General features: G+C 43.6%; 1 protein-coding gene across 2 annotated transcripts in view; it reads right to left on the bottom strand.

The window, feature by feature from the left end:
* SNX10 (sorting nexin 10) overlaps positions 1–20,228 on the bottom strand; it is a 69,623-nt gene that overhangs the window by 19,246 nt on the left and 30,149 nt on the right. The window contains exon 2 of one of the 2 annotated variants that reach the window (XM_026508087.4): positions 9,900–9,946. In XM_026508087.4, coding sequence (XP_026363872.1) covers positions 9,900–9,923 — 24 coding nt within the window. In that variant the 5' untranslated portion in view covers positions 9,924–9,946. Of the gene's footprint in view, positions 1–6,228; positions 6,291–9,899; positions 9,947–20,228 lie in introns of those variants that run through there. The other variant, XM_026508127.4, reaches the window with a different exon arrangement.

Genomic DNA, 20,228 nt, shown 5'->3' with positions numbered 1-20,228 from the left:
ATCATTCTGATAGCTTCAGTAACTTGGGTCCCCTAAGACCTGTACCAGACAACAATTTGTTTGCCTAGTTGGAGTTAAAATATGTACTCGAAAGTAATCAAAGTACATTTATTTTAAAATATTCTATAATTCAGATGGGCCTCCCCTCCCCCACTCCGCAATTAGTAGGAATTAGTGACGTTTCACCACGCTTCCAGCTATGAATAGCACACCCAGGAAGCCAAGGTTCACCTATAATCTCTTAATTAGACACATCCCTCACGATGCTGCCCACCATCCTTCAAAGGAATGTTGACAGCCTGTCAGCCACAGAGGACAGCTCCGAGTTCCATACCTAGAATCATATGGATTTCCTATGAAAATTGCTTCAGTAGCAGCAGTTAGTCAATTTAATAACCTTATTAAACACTTTAATGACTTCTTGGGTCTAATGACTATATCTAGTATGAAGGAAGAAGCCAGGCAGAGTAGAATTAAAAATTTAAACTAACTGATCCCTACTGTTCTCCATGTGGGAAAAGGCTTCTGAAGAAAAAGAGACTGCTAGACTCTTTGAAAAATCTAATTCCTGTGTTCTCTTACAATAATCGCTCTTTGACTTCAATGCACCCTGCCCCCCACCCCCACCACTCCAGGTTCAACCTTCGTCCGTTTATCCATCTACCTTGTCTTCTTTCTTTTCCTTAGCCAGGATAGGAGATGAAATTAACAATAAAAATAACTGTATTGAATAGGGCACTGTGACAAGTGTTTTACACATGTTTCTCTCTTTAATCTTTACAACAATCCTAAAGGGTCAATAATATTATCATCCCATTATTCGGGTAAGGAAAGTGAGGCTTCTAAAGCTTGAGCAACTGGCCCAAAGCCAAATGGCTAATAGGCTGAGCTAAGTTTCAAATTCAAACCTTACTCCAAAGCCTGCACTCTCAAACATACTCTATCTAGCGGTTCTTTTTTTTTTTTTTTTTTTAAGATTTTATTTATTTATTTGACGGAGAGAGAGACAGCCAGCGAGAGAGGGAACACAAGCCGGGGGAGTGGGAGAGGAAGAAGCAGGCTCCCAGCGGAGGAGCCTGATGTGGGGCCCTATCCCAGGACTCTGGGACCATGCCCTGTGCCGAAGGCAGACGCTTAATGACTGAGCCACCCAGGCGCCCCTATCTAGTGGTTCTTTTAGCAACGATAAATCTCAGATTATTTCCACTCTCACTGTAATTATATTATTTTGGAGGGGAAAAAATTATCATCTTTGCTATTAGCTAAAATATCATTTCAAAAAACATGCACTTCTCAAAGGCTTTCTATTCCATCTTTATATTTCTAGCCCCAAGTACAGTGTTAGCACATAGTAAGTCCTCATGAAATGTTTAAGAAATTAACCAACCAATTGGTTACAAAGATGTTTCAAAAACAAACAATGTGTAGATGCTGTATGCTGAAAATTACAAGATGCAGCTGAAAGAAATCGAAGAAGTATATACCTCTTCGTCTGTGTCCAGGTAAGTATATGTCTATACTGTGTTTATGAATTGAAAGATTCAATACGGTAAAGAGATAAATTCTCCCCAAACTGATCTATAGATTTAATGCAATTCCTATATATAACCCAGTTAGATGTTTCGAAGACACAGATGAGCTTCTTCTAAAATTTACATGGAAAGGGACAGACCCTAAAATAGCCAGAACAATTCTGAAAAAGAAATAAGTGAAAAGAATCCCTCTTCCTGATGTCAAGCTCACTATATAGCTACAGTAATCAAGACCATATGGTACAGGAAGAGGTACACAGATCAATGGAACAGAACAGGAAACCCAGAAATAGACCCATACACTGGGGCGGCGCCTGGGTGGCTCAGTCGGTTAAGCATCTGCCTTTGGCTCAGGTCATGATCCTGGGGTCCTGGGATCAAGCCCCGCATCGGGCTCTCTGCTCCTTGAGGAGCCTGCTTCTCCCTCTCCCTCTGCTTGCTGTGCCACCTGCTTGTGCGCTCAATCTCTCTCTCTCTGTCAAATAAATAAATAAAATCTTAAAACAAAAAAAAGGAAATAGACCTATACAGATATGCCCAACTGATTATTGACTAACATGTAAAAAACAATTCAACGAAGGACAGACAGCCTTTCAACAAGCGGTTCTGCAGCAATTTGACATCTACAGGGCCCAAGATGACCTTCCACCTGACCCTTGCACCCTCTACAAAAATTAACTCAAAATGGATCATGGATTTAAATGTAAACATAAAACTACTGGGAAAAAATATTTGGGACCTAGGCCTAGACAAAGAGTTCTAAGACTTGATTCCAAAAGGATAATCCACGTAAGGAAATGATGATATATAGGACCTCACCAAAACTAAAAGTTTCCCCTGCAAAAGACTCTGCAAAGAAGTTGAAAAGACAAATGACAGACCGGAAGGAAATATTTACAAATCACACATCCCTCAGAGGACTTGTACCTAGAACCTATAAAGAACTCTCAAAACTCAACTTTTTTTTAAAAGATTTTACTTATTTATTTGAAAGAGGGAGAGACAGAGAGAGAAAAGACACAAGTAGGGGGAGGGGCTGAGGGAGAAGGAGGAGCAGATGCCCCCTGAGCAGGGAGCCCCATGCAGGGCTCGATCCCAGAACCCTGGGATCATGACCTGAGCAGAAGGCAGACGCTTAACCAACTGAGCCACCCAGGCACCCCTCAAAACTCAGTATTTAAAGAAAAAAACGAATTCAATTAGAAAACAGGCAAAACACCCGAAGAGCCGTTTCACCAAGGAGGACACACAGATGGCAAGCAAGCACGTGAAAAGTGGCGCCACGTCATTAGCCGCCACCACGTGATATCACGGCGCCCACCGCAGTTGCTGCCGGTGGTACTGCTGTAGTGTGTGTTAGCCGTTGTGACAGGTGTGTGTTTTTCTTTAACTTTCCCTGTAGCCCAGCTCTACGGTACAGTAAACCCACCTATGTGCTCGTCGTAAGAATATTTACTCTGATTACAGAAAGACGTGTAGGAGGGACAAGGGCTAGTAAGTCAGAACCTCTAGGTGTTAATGAGTAGTAATTGTTCAGACCCTTGATGAGAAATTTCTATCACAAAAATGAAGACTTGTTTCATCTTGTGTTCACTTTCTCAGGACATTTCTTTTTCCCCTATTCCAAAGTGTGTTTTACATGCTTATGTGTTTAAACTAAGGACTCATTCATTCATTCATTCATTCATTCCATTGAAGAGCACTGACTTGGTGCTAGGCACTGTTCTAAACTGGAGAATTTAACCAATGGCTTATCACCAGGGTTCTGTTCAGGGCTCCCACGTAACAATCTTAAAACTAAAATTTAGCACATTTTATACACTACATTCTTACAAATAACAAGCTTGAAAGGCAGAAGGAATATATCAAGTAAGCTTCCTATTTTCTCATGAGAGTTATGACAAATCACCTAAAAGACATACTACAAGGGATGTTATGTGCCACTTTGTAGCTTGGAGGGTATTTAAATGCCATGCTCTGGCAGTTCTGAATGATGATTTTTGAGAAAGCTCTTATTACTTCAGGAGGAATAACTGTGGATGAGATTCACTCAGACCTGCCTTTTATATGACTTACAACAGTTCATGATGTTGCAAGCTTCTTTATGAGTGTCCAAAATTAAGGAGTTACCTTTGTATCTCATAACACATTAGCAAAAGTGCAATGGAAAAACTCATCTTTCTCAATAAGGAGTAGCTGCGAACCTGTATCGAACTACACCACAAGGACACAATCGGCAAAATCCAGTTTGTGAAAATCTCTGTAACAAAAGATGCAGTTTTTCAACACATAAATTGCAAAAGGGGAAAAAAGCAGAATAAAAGACTTGAAGCAATATATTAACCAAATGCAATGTATGGTCTCTATTTGGATCAGAACAACAAAATATATACATTCCCCCCACCAACAGAATCAGAAACACTTGAACACTGACTGAATGTTTGATGATATGAAAGAATTAATGCTAATTATTTAAGGTGTGATAACATGGTTTATTCCTAAGAAGGGTTCTTTGTTAGACATGCATACTGAAATATGTACAGATAAAAATAGACAATGTCTAGAATTTGTTTCAAAATAATTCACTGTCTGATAGCAGGAGGAAATGGATAGTGGTGGGGGGGTAGTTTGCTCATGAATTAATAATGTGTTAATTGTTGAATCCTTAGGTACATAAGGGTTCATTATATTATTCTCTCTGCTTTGTGTATGTTTAAAATTTCATAAATGAAAAGTTAAAAACAGAGAAAGTAAAAGGAAAGAAGGGAGGGAAGAAGGGCAGGGGTGTCATCCCAAGCAGACTGCTTTATAAAAGGGAACAAATGTGGCACTCGAAAGTGAAAGCAAGTCAGAAACAAAGATCTGAAATGTTAACTATTTGTTCAACATTTATTGATGCCACTAACGTTAATGACAGCCTAATACTTATCGACCTTAAAAAATATGGTTTTTCATTATTATAAAAATAATACATGTATGTAATTAAAGAAAGAGATATATAAAATTTCAAGAACAGATGAGTACACCATGAAAATGGAACCCCCTACTTACTGGACTCCCAGTTCTTTGCCCACCTAAGTTAGGACTTTTATATATTTTTATATATTTATTATATAACATTTTTATATTATATATACATAATTATATATTATGTTGCATATGTTACATATTATATATATTAATATATTATAGAATACATATATTGTTATATATATTATATATACTTTTTAACACAAATGGGAGCATAACATACTGTTTTATACCTTGCTTGATTTACTGCACCATCTTGTAGAAACCTCTACACGTGAGCATATATAATTCAGTGTAGTTTGTTTTAAAAGTGTTCATTTTAGAGCAGTTTGAGATATACAGAAAAATCTCCATATACCCTACGTCTAGTTTCCCCTATTACAATATCACATCACACAGGCGAGGAAGGAAGGAGGAAGGCATAACAGAACAATTCATTGTGGGGAGTAGGAGAGTGCTGTCCTGTCACTTCCCTTCAAAGTCCCCAGCATCACAGGACCCGGGGAAAGGCTTGCTTATGGGATATTCTTTAATGATATTCATTGGTTCCAGCCCAGTCAGTTTCCAATCAGTTTCCCCATAACAAAGCCACGCTTTCCTAGAGAGAGCCCAAAAGGTTACCATCAGGCAGCGCAAGCCTATCCCGAACATGCAAATGTTAGGTTTCCCTCATGACCGTCCCCGCGGGGCCCTGTCTCCTCCCTCGGTGTCCGGGTCCTCGTGGTGCCTGGAATTCCCCTGGGCCCACCTGGGTCTGCTCCAGTCAGGATGTCCGCTGCCACAGAGCTGAGGCATTTACTGCCACTAAGGTGCCAGTTACTGGTGGCTGCTGTCCCGTGTGAGGTACGCACACTTTGAAGAAAAACCCTCATCCTAAACGTATAAATTTCTCAAGGCAGAATTCGGCCGTCGTGATCCGGGACAGCAGGGGAGATATACATCCCACCCCCAACACCCCCCCCACACAGGGGGTGTCAGCCCACCCTTCCAGTCATATCACATAGGCAGGGCCATCCCATTTACACCATGGGAGCCCTGGGCAAGGGCCAACCCAGGGCCTTGGAGGGACCAGAACGCGGGACCTCACGCAACACCGTCCAGCAGGAGCGAACTGTTTATTCACACATCACGGAAGAGGAGCTCAACATGGCAGGAAGCGAGGGTCTTTAGTAATGCAGAAAAACCAAGCTGCTTACTCCAGACATTGGAATATAAAGAGGATGAAAATGCCTGACTCCACGAAAGCCAGCCTGAAACGTGTTTCCTGACACAGCCACCTGCCTTTTCATTAGGATTCTGGGTTCTGTCTCATTAAACAGAAGAGTTGATTCAGTTGGGTCCATCTAATTATTCTTATTAAAATATGTAACCATAATATTTTAATTGTAAATTAAAGTTGCATGCATGAATGAATCTGAATTCATTTTAATTTTACAATGGCCCAATGCCAAGGCCTTTTTATGGGGAAGATCCATCAGCTTGGATACTGCTCTCCTGGGAATCCAAACCAATGTGCAAATGGAACGTGTTTAACTAACAAGGGAGACTCTCTTGCTCCCTGTTCTCCTCTCTCTAGATTTATTACAGTAATAAAGCTATTTTAACAAGAGAGACTCCGTTTGGTTACCCACCCCCCTCATCTATTAAAAAAAAAAAAAAAACTTACCAAACTTCTAGGCTGGAGCTACCAGTTAGGCGGAACCAACATGTCACTCCTGGGCTGTCTGAGTTTTAAACAAGGATGGTAAACAGGTCTCAATTCGTGTGCCAGTGTCAAGATTAATTAGTAAAGTCTGCTATGGGCACCGAGTAGAAAGTGCTTTACACACAGTGCCTCCTCGGTCTAGATGCTAGAACAATCAGCGATATTGCATCTCCCCTTACATATGCAGTCAGGTGGGGCCTGAGTTATTTCCACTAAATGACAACCAGGCTCAACCAAAACCTCCTCCACTTCTAACTGCATTGACTACAGGGTAGGTGGTGAGATAAAAATACCTTTTATAATTGAGGCTTTAGGAAAGCCTCCTCTTGGCTTCTAAGCGGAGGCCTGAGGATAAGGAGGAGTTAGCCAGTCAACGTGGAGTGAAGTCTGGGGGAAGGAAGATTATTGCAAGCAGTGGGAGAAACATCTGTGAAAGCCCAGGGGCCCGGGGTGCACAGAGCATTCAGGTCTGCAAAATAAGCTCCAGACCAGGAAGTGAGCAGTGCATCAGGGGTACAGGGAGAGGCAGAAGACGAGTCTGTGGAAAGAAGCAGGGTCCGATCACACAGGGCCTCAGAAACCACACTTGGGAGTCTGGACTTTGTTCTAAGAGCAATCTGCTAGAAGCCAGGAGATCATCCTGGCCACGGGTGCACAATGGGCTGATATGTGATGAAAAGCACTGTATTACAATACATCCAGAACCTAGCCTGACTAGGCTTAGTTCTTGCTGATAGAGGCAAAATTTCCAAACATTTCATCTCTTTCTGCTTACTGTATTTTTTTTCCTTTTCAGTTGAAGGACTTTCTAGTTTAAAATTGCTTAATGTTATGATATTATTACATAATTATTTATAATAAAAGACTTTTGGGGGCACTTGGGTGGCTCCCGTCAGTTAAGCATCCGAATCTTGATTTCGGCTCAGGTCATGATCTCGAAGTCGTGAGATGGAGCCTTGGATCAGAATCCACACTGAGCACAGCCTGCATAAGATTCTCTCCATTCCCTCTGCCCCTCTCCCCACTTGTGCTCCCCCCCTCAAATAAATAAATAAATAAAATCTTTAAAGGACTTTTGCAAGGTCAGTAAAATACTTTCTGTAGGTGGTTAAAATTTGTGTAGTTTTTATTAATTGAAGTGAGTTTGTAATAAAAAAATCAAGTGATTAAACCACCTAAGCAAAAAATCTAGAAAATTAAAAAATAAAAAAAATTTAAAATAAACCTTCTTCTTTTTTTTTTTTTTTTTTTTAAAGATTTTTTATTTATGTATTTGACAGAGATAGAGACAGCCAGCGAGAGAGGGAACACAAGCAGGGGGAGTGGGAGAGGAAGAAGCAGGCTCATAGAGGAGGAGCCCGATGTGGGGTTCGATCCCGGAACACCGGGATCACGCCCTGAGCCGAAGGCAGACGCTTTAACCGCTGTGCCACCCAGGCGCCCCCATAAAATAAACCTTCTTCTAATTGGGAAAAAAAAAAGTGTGTGCCGCTTTGATTGGCAGATTTTTCCCCCCGAAGAGAACGACTTTTAAAATATGCCTTACCCCCGCCCCCCTGGCACTGCCTGCTCAGCGGTCAGGCCCATGCAGGTGTGCAGTGAAGAATTCTCCTCACCCAGAAGGAGGTCTGGCCTCTGCCCTCGGCTCCTGGAAGGTAATCTCTAGGCCCCTGAATGCCCTGCCTGACAAGAGTACCTTTGCTAGCCTGGGCTTTGGCCACTAGACAGTCCAACAGTGCAAATACGATGGGGGTTTAGGACCACACTGTACCAGCTGCGACCTTTGGAGGAACTGGAGACTAACGATATTAGCCTGACCCCAGGAGGACGGGATACTGAAAGTCCGCCACACAGGCAATGTGTGACTCAGCCCCAGTAAAAACTGGACACCGAAGGCCCTGCTAGGCTCCCCTGTGCCAATCATCCCACATCGACGGCGCAGCGTAACCCCAGCAACTCCGTAAGAGGATGAGCTGGGGCTCCACGTTTGGACTCTATCCTCTGCATCCCTCTGGCTGGTTCTAACTTGTGTCCTTTCCCTGTAATAAACCGTAACTGTGAGTGTAACCGCTGTCTCTGCGAGTCTTTCTTGTGAAGTGTCAAAACTGAGGATGGTTCGGGGAACCCCCGAAATTATAATTAGTGTTAGAAACGAGAGAAGTCACGTGGGGACTTGCAGTTTGGTCAATTTCACAGAGAAGGTATTTCCTGAAAGAAACGGCCTGATCACCATATTATTTAATACGAGAAAGGAGAAAAGTCTTGGTATTGTCTGGGGTTACCTCTGTAGGGAAAATAGGGGCGCTGACTGGAAAGGGACACACGGTACGTTCTGGGGTGCTGCAAACAGCTAAACCTCAGTCCAGTGTGGTTACACAGGTGTACACATAAGAGATCATCTGCTGAGCATTTGGTGCATTTTACTGTATATCTGTTATACCCAAAAAGTTAAAAAACAAACCAAAACACTGTCTTTGAAAAAGGGGGAGCCCCCAAAAAATAATAAAAAGAAAATTAAAAAAAGAAAATGGGAGATCCCAACCTAGAATTAAACGGTGGAAATGAGTTAGATTAATGAGGAGAATCTGAACCCAAAGACAGGGCAGAAAGAAAGGATGTGAGATCTAGTAAAGAAGCTTCTGGAAGGATTCTCTGGAACGGATTGTTTGGGCTGTATAGTGCTTTAAACTTGGGCAAGGCAAACGAAGGACCATGTGGCCGTGTGTGTGTGTGTGTGTGTGTGTATGCTCCCTAAAAAGTTCCTCTACCACTATTCAGTTCCATTAGGCTCACCTAGTGACAATGTGCATGGAACAGTAGTAGACAGGGTAGGACAAATGGGTACTTTTAAGGGGCACCGGGGTGGCTCAGTCAGTTAAGTGTCAGACTCTTGATTTTCGCTCAGGTTGTGATCTCAGGGTGGTGAGATCAAGCCCCATGTCAGGCTCCTCGCTGGGCATGGAGCCTGCTTAACCTGCTTAAGATTCTCTCTCTCCCTCTGCCCCCTCCCCCTGCCTCTCTCTCTCTCCCTCTCAAAAAAAAAAATCTTTCAAGAGAGGGCCACTCAGCAAAGGGTTAGTGTGGTGGTTGTCCTACCCTCCTCCCAGTTAGAGGAAGCTCTGGAAGCTGGGATTGGAGGCTTGGGAGATCAGTCAGGCTGGACTCAGGCAGGAACAGTGTTCTCTGAGCTGTATGAAACCAAGCCAAGAGAGCTAAGAGGCAATAAGCAAGGTAAAACTGAAACCAACAGCAGACAGTTCCCCTGGGTTGTTACCAGAGGTCGGGAGATTCATGTATGAGGCAATGGAGGAGAAAACCAAGAAAGCCAGAGGGAGACTGTTCAAAGCAAAGGGTGGGAGTCAGAGCCTGGGAGAAATCTGAGTCATGGAACAAGATACTTTTATAAGCAGCGAGTGGGAGTGAGCTAAGAGCTAGCTCAGTCACTGGAACCCCGGAATGAGGGCCGAGGACACACCAATGCTGGGGAATGGGGGGAGGGGGGGGGGCCCTCCTCTAGGATGCCCTGAAGTATCTTGACTCTCCACCACAGGCTGATGGTTAGTGACTGAAGAACTAACCTGCAGTGAGTCAAAACGCATGGATTATTTATTTTCGGATTTGTGACGACATACCTCTTTCTGTTGTTCTGGAAACATCTTCAGCGCAGGACACAATCAATCTGAAAAATAAGATACCAACACTCAGTCATTTGGAAGTTCCATACTGGAGCAGATATGTCTCTCATGGCCTCCCACCCAAATCCTCCGAGAGAAAATCTCTCTGGCTACCCGTAGTCTCTGAAAGATGAACCTCTGCTCCCTCTCCCTCCGGTCCACTGCTGATCAGACCTAGGTGAATACTGGTCTGCACTGGGGATCGGGAGTTTGAGACATGGCAAATCCAAGACAGTTGGATGGTGACAGGCACTCAGACAGGAAGGCCAGGCAGTATGTGGCTAGAGCTGGAGCCTTGGTGAGTCAGAGGCTGGAGGAAGGGGAAGCACAGTGGCCATGAGGGGCCAGCGGGGGTGCTGGTTGGCAGTTAGATGGAGAGAATGGAGATGCCCAGAGAGATCCACCACTAAGAGCAGCTCTGATGGCTTTATCAGCAACCAGAGCTTCAAGAAATAGGTCATTCCTGTGATACTTGAACCGCTGCAGAGTTCAGACAAGAAATGATGTGGCCCTGAGAGGGATGAAGGTCAGCACCTTGATTCCAGTCAGTACAACCAAGCTGAAGGTTGATTCCAGGCCCTGAATGTCCCTGGGGTTGTCTGCTGTGTTTTAATCACCCATTTATTCCATAAGCTCACTGGAGTTGATACCCGGTCCCTGTCAAAGAAAATGAGAATCCCCTGACTATATCCATGCATGTGTTTTCTTACAACGGAAAGCTGGCTATGACGGCTCGGTCACTGTTTGTCTTTATTTTGAGAATATAAGTCTGACTCCATTTTTCTGGACACTTTTTACCATCCACAAATATTTCCTGAGTCTCTACTAACGTCCTTGGCAGTGTAGGGAATATGCGGAAGCAAGAACTCTAGCTTCAGCCTCCAGACCCGCATGCCGCCGCTGCTAAGATGCCCCAGAGCAGGCAGAGGAAAGGAAGAGCGTGGACTCTCTCCTACGGAAGAGAGTGCACTGCAGGGAGAGGCTGGCGGGTCTCCAAGGGGAAGACAGTTCCTGTCACCTGCAGGGCAGAGGAGGACCCACGGAGAATGCAGGAATGTCAGTGTTTGTGGAAGGAAGAGGGATTTCCAAGGGAACACAGGTGGCAACAGCATACGCAAAGGATGGAGAAAAGCATGATGGGTAGTCCAGTGATGGCAGGCAGGCCAGTTCTGCTGAGGGAAAGGGACGGTGGAGGGTGGACTGGGTTGAAACTGCTGCTGCCAAAAAGATATGTCTGCGTCCTAACCTCCGGAACCTATTTGGAAAAAGGGTCTTTGCAGACATAAATAAGAATCTTAGATTTGAGGGGCACCTGGGTGGCTCGGATGATTAAGCGTCTGCCTTTGGCTCAGGTCATGATCTCCAGGTCCTGGGATCGAGCCCCATGTCGGGCTCCCTGCTCAGTGGGAAGTCTGCTCCTCCCTCTGCCTGCCTCTCCCCCTGCTTGTGCTCTTTCTCTCTCTCTCAAATGAATAAAGCCTTTTTAAAAAACAGAATCTCAGATTTGATCATCCTGAATTACGGGTGTGGGCTCCGAATGCAATGACAAATGTCCTTATGAGAGACAGAAGAGGAGAAAATCCACACACAGAGGAGAAAGCCATGTGAAGACGGAGGCAGAAATTGCTAAGCTGCGGACACAAGCCAAGGACACCTGGAGTCACCGGAGGCAAGGAAGAATGTTCCTCTAGAGCCTCCGGAGGGAGCACGGTCCTGCCAACACCTTGATTTCAGACATCTGACCTCCAGAACTATAAAAGAATACATTTCTCTTGTTTTAAGTCACCAAGTTTGTGGTAACTTCTTTGGGCAGCCACAGCAAACTAATACAGAAAGGGTCTGCAGGGATCAGAGAGGAGAGCTAGGCTGGTGGTGCAACTGTGGAGGGCGTGGGAGTTCATTCATTCCTGCAGCACTCAGCAAGTATGGCGCTCCTAGTACGTGCTCTGTGCTGGGCTAGGAACGGGCGCACAGTGGAGCACCGCGTACACCCGGAGCTCCTAAGATGACTTCGGAACTATAATGTGGAAGGGACAGGAAGGGAAAGGACAGCTGTCACAAGAATGGAAGGACAAAACGGGGTGGTGGGGCTGGGGAGGCTTTATTGAGAAAGCGGCACTGGAGCTGAGGCCCAAAGGATGGTGCGATTTAGCCGGGAATGCAAAGAGGAAACACATTCGAAGCAGAGGGACTGGCATGTGCAAAGGGGCAGAGGCTGGAAGGAGGAGCAGCCCAAGAGATGGGTTCTGGAAGGGATTCCTATATCGGATAAACCTTAGACCGAGGGGTGCACCCATGTCAGGCCTGGTCATGTTCCCTACACACGCTTCCCTGTTCCACACAGCTAAGCCGCTGCCTTCACCCCTTCCAGATCCCCCTGCAAACTCCCACACCTCTTCCATGATTCTGCTCAGAAATCATTTCCCCTCTCCTGCCTGGGCTCCCGGCCGCATCACACGGTCCCCTGCCATCATCAACCTCGCCTGCACCAGAATATTTGTATATTCCGTCTTCCCAGTTGATTCAATTTCTCCAACACAGCATTTCTGTGTTTTCCTGTGTAATTAAACTTCGAAATCATCCTGTGAGGGAGATGTGAGCCTCCTCACTTTACGGGTAAGAAAATAGATATGAGATCAAGTTGCCCAAGGTCACACAGCCCGTGAGAGAGTGAGAGAACTCCAGTCCACGTTCAACTCAAGCCAGTCTACTTCGCAACAACTGTTCTTTCCATTGCTTGAGGCTGGTGTCATAGGAACCAATGGGTCGAAGTTTAGGTCTTAATCCTCCTTTAAAGGGCTTGAGTTTTTCCCACCCAGGAGGAAAGACTCAGCAATCCCATGAGGGTGTCGGCCTCCCTTATGCTACAGACCATGTAGCACGGAAACAGGAAACGGGAAGTTTAAACCAGTTCCAAAACATCAGAGAACCACGCAGGCAACCTTTGATATCTTAAATCACAGGGAAGGAGGTAGAGGGGGGAAGACTTTCATTGTTTACTCTACAGACTTCTACATTGAATTTTTCTAGTTAACACAAATTCATTTTATACTTTTTGAAGTAACAACTGCTTAAAGTAAATTAAACACCATAATTCTATCAGAAATAGTGACTAACATAAATTATGGACGATTTTTATTTCACGTAAGCTAAATAGCAGATTCAAATTACAAAGAGACGCTACCTTTATAACAGAAAATGTCATCTGGTACTAGACTTTGCCATGGCATTTACTAATGAAGAAAAGGAAATTAAATGATCGTACAATAGTATGGCTTGAGATAAAAGGTCAGTTGTCTATAGCTAAGCAAACCAAAGCTGCTAATCAGAAACTACCCTCTGAAAAAAACGATGCCCTCTCGGTGGGTTGTAACGTTAGATTTGTTTAGATTTTCAAATTCCCCAAACGAGCCTGTGTGTCTGTCATTATACTGTACATAGGGAACTCTTGCCTCCCTGGAAGATTTTCATCCCAACAACTATGGAACTCTGCCTCCAGGTGGCCATCCACAAGACGGTCTTTGGAGTACATTATCTCCCCACCATCAGTGGGGAACCACAGCACACCTGGATAGTCACCTACTGAGACCCACTATCTTTCCTACTTACCTTCCTAGGAAGAAGTATTAACTCTTGGGGTGCCTGGGTGGCTCAGTCAGCTGGGCATCCAGCTGTTGCTTTTAGTTCAGGTCATGATCTCAGGGTCGTGGAACTGAGCCCCCACATCAGGCTCTGCACTCAGTGCAGAGTCTGCTTATCCCTGTCCCTCTGCTCCACTCCCTGACTTGTGCCCCCCCCTCAAGTAAATAAATAAAATCTTTTTTAAAAAATTATTATTAAATTTTACCACCATTCCAAACAACACAGATGACTTCTCAAACCTGTTCCTCAGATTAGAATTGGGTACACAGTGATGACAGATATATGGGTTGTCCCCCTACTGGGAAACATGGCGGCCATAGAGACTCATCTGAGGGACTCAACACATCTTCACAGCTCTATCACCGCCTTGAGAGTATGATTTGCCAAAACCAGAAACTTCAGGAGAAAACTGCGTTCATTTTCCCTCTCGGAATACTTCTTCTATAAAATACAAAATGTCTGTGAAATACAGATAGAATTCTATAGAGCAGGGTTTGGCAAATTTTTTTCTGTAAAGGGTCAGATAGTATATATTTGAGGTTTTACAGGCCAAACAGTCTCCGTTGCAACTATTCAAGTCTGCAATTTGTAGTGAGAAAGCACACAGATGCTAAATAACCTAAGGCCGATGGCTATGTTCCAGCAAAACTTTATCTATAAAAACAGGCGGCAGTAGTTTGCAGACCTTAACTATGGAGCAATCAAGTGTTGTATTTTGAATTCTACACCTTAATAAAGCTCTCTCTTAGATCAACAGGAAAAAACTGTCACAAGGTGAAGCTTGGTCTGTGTACCTACAGGCAGTCTCCTCTCTGACAAGCAAATTACTGAGAGTCTGTGGACTATATATGTGAGTGGAGAGAGAAGGGATTATGTACTTTCCCCAATGGTGAAATAAGGAATACAAGTATAGTTTACATCATTCTCTAAAATGAAAATGGGGGTGGGGTGAGCTTTCAGGAGCATCGTTTGGGTTTCTTTACCATCCCGTGTCAAAGGCTGATTAATGCAACAAACTTGTTAATCAGGAACTGGATTGGAATTTATATCAAAGCCACGAGGACATCCTAAACAGAACAAAACAGGTTCTATCAAAGATCTACAGAGTTATTGACTCACTGTAACAATATATAATTTCATAAACCAAACAGATATGCTTTTCCATATTTCCCACACAAAAGCCAAGAGAAATCTCATGTGCTCCTAGAAGAACGTGCAGAAAGACTTTTAACTAACTGAACAGTGGGCAGAGCCTTTGTAACAGGAAGGAGTGTATTTTTATTAGGAAACAACTGCTATAGTTTTCTTGCTTTTTTTTTTCTCCTATATCAGGAGGAGTAGTCAACTGTCAAACAAAATACACTTAACCTCTTCTCCGTTCTAGAGATGTGGTGGGATTCCAGGAGCTGGGGCTTGTGTGTGTGCAAGAAGCAAGTAAGTAAAAACGATACCACCTAACCATTAGGTGTCGCCATGTCTCACCACCTCAGCAGGACACCTGGCTGCTTCTGATGCATTTTCACCCTCCTCTTAGAACCTTCACAACAACACGCTACTGTTTTAATGCTGAGAAGACTCCGCTCTGGGTCGACTGTGGTTAAGGAAAGGCATCAGTCCCCACTTCTTTTCCTTTTTTTTTTTTTTTTAAGATTTTATTTATTTGAGAGAGTGAGCGAGAGAGAAAGAGAGAGAAAGGAGGAGGGGCAGAAGGAGAAGGAAAAGCAGACTCTCCACTGAGCAGGGAGCCGGTTGCCGGGCTCAATCCTAGGACCCTGGGATCGTGATCGGAGCCGAAGGCAGACGGTGAACCAACTGAGCCACCCAGGCACTCCACCCCCATTTCCTTTCCTGCTACAACTCTGCTTCCAGAGAGGGCTTTTATAAGAAAGTTAGACAAAAGAACTGGTATTGAAGGGGTGTAAGGTAGGAATCCCAGTGAGCATTGGAGGAGAGGCCCACAGGAACAGCGTGGGTCAGTCTCAGAGGTATCTAAGAAGGCGGGAGGAGAGGGAAGGACGGCTGCTTTCAGGAGTATCCAGGAATGTGTTGATTTGGGGTTCTAAAAAGCTTACTGCCCACCCTTCAGGAGAAGAATCTCTTTCCACCTACACATAGTCCCCTGCAGTGTGCACAGAGGAGGGAGTGATGTTCTGTCTACACCTGTGTCTTACCAGCTCACCGCCTAGCAGCAGAAAGGCTCACCATGCCAGGGGATTTATGCCGTGGCCATTGTGCTGCCCTGGGAAATGCCCTAGGGGGCTGAAGGCCCCGAAAAGTCCTCTACTACTCCCAGAGGAACTGGACCTAGTATTAAGGTTAGTAAACACCTCTCCACCCTCAAATACACATAAAAATAGAAAAAATTTTCACAAAATTTGAGAAAACAGTGAGACATGATCATATGAAAATTTAAACCTGCTGTATGTTTCAAAGGAATATAAAGACAAATGTTATATAATAATAATATTTATAATACATACGACAAAGGATTAATATTTCATTTATGGAAAGCTCTTATAAATCCATACCAAAGACTATTTCTGTAGAAAAATAAGCAAAGTTATCAATGATCAATTCACAAAACAAAAACAATAAAGGTCAAACTCAACAACGAAAACCAAACAACCTGACTAAAAACTGGACAAAGGACCTGAATAGACATTTCTCCAAAGATGATATACGAATAGCCAAAAAGCATATGAAAAGATAGTCAGGATCGCTAATCATTAGGAAATGCATATCAAAACTGCCATGAGTTATCACCTCACATCCATGAGGAAGGCTACTATCAAAAAAGACAGAAAACAGGCACTGGTGAGGATATGAAGAAATTGGAACCTTTGTGCCGATAGGAATGTAAAATGGTGTCACTCCTGTAGAAAACAGTATGGAGGTTCCTTAAAAAATTAAAAACAGGGGTGCCTGACTGGCTCAGTTGGAAGAGCATGGGACTCTAGATCTCGGGGTTGTGAGTGTGAACCCCATATTGGGGCAGATATTCCTTAAACCAAAAAGTAAACTTCAAAAAGTTAAAAATAGAACGACGCTATACTCCAGCAATTCTACTTCTGGAAATACATCCAAAAGAACTGAAAGCAGGATCTCAAAGAGATAGTTGCACACCTGTGCTCATGGAAGCACTGTTCCTAAAGCCCAGAAGGGTAAGCAAGCCAAGTGTCCGACAAACGAATGAGCAAGATGTGGTATGCACACACAATGGAATATTACTCAGCATGTAAAAGGAAGGAAATTCTGACACATTCTGCAACATGGATGAACCCTGAAGACATGAATCTAAATGAGATGATCAGTCATTTATACAAAAACCACATACTTTATGATTCGACTTACCTACCTGAGGTTTCTAAACTTAAGCCAAATTCATAGAAACAGAAGGTAGAATGGTGGCTGCCAGGTGGCAATGGAGAGCTCTAGTTTAATGGGTGCAGAGTTTCAGTTTGGCTAGATGAAACCGATCTGGAGCGTTACACACCAGTGTGACTATACACACTACTAGTGAATTATACACGTAAAATGAGCGAGACGGTAAATTTTTTATGTTCTTACCACAATTAAAAAGTTTTGGAAAAAAAGGTCAATGATCTATTTAAAATGTTTAACCTTGCTATAAACAGAAATGCAAATAAAAAATAAGATACCATATTTGCCTCTATTAAATTAGAATGTTTTTTTTTTAATGATAATATCCATACTGGCAAAGATCATCGGAAATGGGACTGATTGCTGCTGGTGGGAATGAGAGCTATTTCAATATTCCTGAAAGACAATTTGGCCATATGTTTCAAAAGAATTTTTAAATCGCTCATGTTCTTTGACTCAATTATTCCACATCTGGGAACTCAACCTAAAAAAATCAATCAGACATGTGCAAAAAAGAATTCTGTATGAAAGAATGTTCCCAATGCAGTGTTTTTAAAAAACAGATCAAATAAAATAGAAACCTGAATGTCCATCAGATTAGAAAAAATGAATGATGGTAGAGCCGCATAACAAACCAGCCTATACCACTACAAATTACGTTACAGAAAAATATTAAATGATAGGGACTGTTCAAGAAGTATTGTCAAGTGATTTTTTTAAGTATGCTTCTTTCTCTCTCTCTCTCTTTTTTTTTTAAGATTTTAATGTATTTGTTGGTCAGAAAGAAAGACAGAGAGAGCACAAGCAGGGGGAGCAGCAGGCAGAGGGAGAAGCAGGCTCCCCACTAAGCAAGGAGCCCGATTCGGGACTCAATTCCAGGACCCTGGGATCATGACCTGAGCCGAAGGCAAACGCTTAACTGACTGAGCCACCCCCGTGTCCCAGTATGTTTCTACTTCTCTACTTATTTATTTGAGAACTGGAGCCTACACAGGACAAGTTAACAATGGTCATTTCTGAATGGTGAGATTCTAATCGCTTTTTTCTGTATTTTCCCAAAAGTTTACAATGCATTTGTTACTTTTAAAGTCTGAAAAGGCTATGTTGTTTGTTTAAAAGTAAAACTGTATGTGCTCAATTGCTTTTATATTCCCCTTTCCAAGAAAACAGACAACTACATTTATTTCACTGTGTTTTACTTCCTCCTATGATGTTCAGCAATTTTTCTATATAAATGAAAAATTACTGACTTCTTACTTTCATCTCATAAAGATAGGCCAACAGTGAGGTTGTTTTAGAATCAAAGTTTAACTCCATACCAGTTTTTCTCATACCTGTTCTCAGTACCACCTATGTCCTTCGCACTGCATTGGGTAGGTCTGGGAGTGGGGCCGTAGTGCCCCCAAATCTCTTCTAGGGGGAAACTGTCAGCCAAGGTCCTGCTAGAGGGGCAGCTCTATAGGTAGCCCTGCTCTGTATCACTGGGTTGCGGGGGGGGACCGTTCCTAGACACAGGTGACGGCCATCAGTGATAAGCATCAGACTCTGGTGAAGCCAGTCCACAGGTTAGACAGGTGCCCAAGGCACAGCCTGGCACCGAAAGAAGGACTGGGCACCCACTCCCTCCCATATTTGGCCCAGGAAACACTGGGAGACTTGGCTGTTCCCTGGTACCTGAAGCTGGGAAATGATTAAAGAGAAAGGGAGGGGTAATGATGTCACAGCTGGAGTTCTGAGGGACCAGAGCTTGCACTTAAAACAGAAGCCATGATGAAGATAAAAGTTCTCACGAGGTATTAAAGAAACTGGCCACCAGAAAGCTGAATCACGGCACTGGCTTCAGCTGCTGACATCCACAGAGCTGCCTGGAGCCAGCGCCCAGAGTGCCCAGTGGTTTAAGGCTCCAGCGTCTCCTGGGTTCCCATGCACCCTTTACTCAAGGTAGCTTGAGGGAGATCCCAACATAGGCAATCAAAAGAGCTCATCCAAAAAGAAAAAGAAAAACAAGCTGTATCGTCCTTGAGAGAGCACTGCTGTCCCACCTTGGTCCAGTTTCCATGTTTTGGTACAGCCTGTGCAGAACCACCTGTAAAGCCCACCCAAGTTCTTCCTCAGTCTGATCTCAGAACTTAAAAACGACAAACTAAGGGGCACCTGGGTGGCCCAGTCAGTTAAGCATCCAACTCTTGATCTCAACTCAGGTCTTGATCTCAGGGTCATGAGTTCAAGCCTCATACTGGGCCCCAAACTGGGTGTGGAGCCTACTTAAAAAAAAAAAAAAAAAGACAAACAAAAATGTTAAAACAAGCAGAAATCTGAAGTTCAGTTAAAGTTGGAAGCACAGATAAAATTACCATTTAAGTTTTCCACCATTTATCACAAAAGAAAAAAATTAAAGAGGGTAAGACATTTCTTTTTAAGGTTTATTAGCAGTCAAAAAATACTGGTTCAGGGCGCCTGGGTGGCTCAGTCATTAAGCGTTTGCCTTTGGCTCAGGGTGTGATCCCAGGGTCCTGGGATCGAGCCCCGCATCGGGCTCCCTGCTCAGTGGGATGCCTGCTTCTCTCTCTCCCACTCCCCCTGCTTGTGTTCCCTCTCTCGCTGTCTCTCTCTCTGTCAAATAAATAAATAAAATCTTAAAAGAAAATACTGGTTCATAGTACAAAAAAACCATGAAACCACTAACTTGCTAATCTCAACAACATATGGGTTCCATTAATGGTTGTGAAGATGATGTTAGGCCAAATTGGTGGGTTTAAAATTCAGGAACAAGAAAAAATACATCGAATTTTAACGTCCCAACAATTTTGGTGGTATTTAGGAAAAGTACCGACCTTAGACTTAGCCACTCTGGACACATAGGCATGTATGCTGTGGGCCTGACCTCTACCTCCCATCATATGCACACTAAGGACAGCCACCTGAGGGACGGGGGTTGGGGGGTGGGGTGGGTGGGACACATGACCAGAAGAAACAGAACTAAAGAAAAGAAGTCATAAAAAGAAGATGCAGGAGAGAGAAGCTGACCCTAGAGCAGACATGCAGGTAATACTAGACTTCCTAACTTGTGACATCCTCTCTCCCCAAAACAACCCTACCCTCACAGATCAAACTCAAGAATATTTTTCACATTTTCCAAATGGTCTCCTTCCTTTTTTATGCTATTAAGTTTCTCCCACCTAGTAATGTGTCTGGGCTACTCCTTTCCCTCTTCTAGAAAAGCAGATAAATCTCGAGGTTGGGGGAAGGAGTATCAGTAATTTA

This window comes from Ursus arctos, unplaced genomic scaffold, assembly GCF_023065955.2.
Source record: "Ursus arctos isolate Adak ecotype North America unplaced genomic scaffold, UrsArc2.0 scaffold_3, whole genome shotgun sequence".
Lineage (NCBI taxonomy): Eukaryota > Metazoa > Chordata > Mammalia > Carnivora > Ursidae > Ursus > Ursus arctos.
The sequence above is the reverse complement of the archived record's forward strand: the minus strand, read 5'-3'. Positions and strand labels throughout refer to the sequence as shown.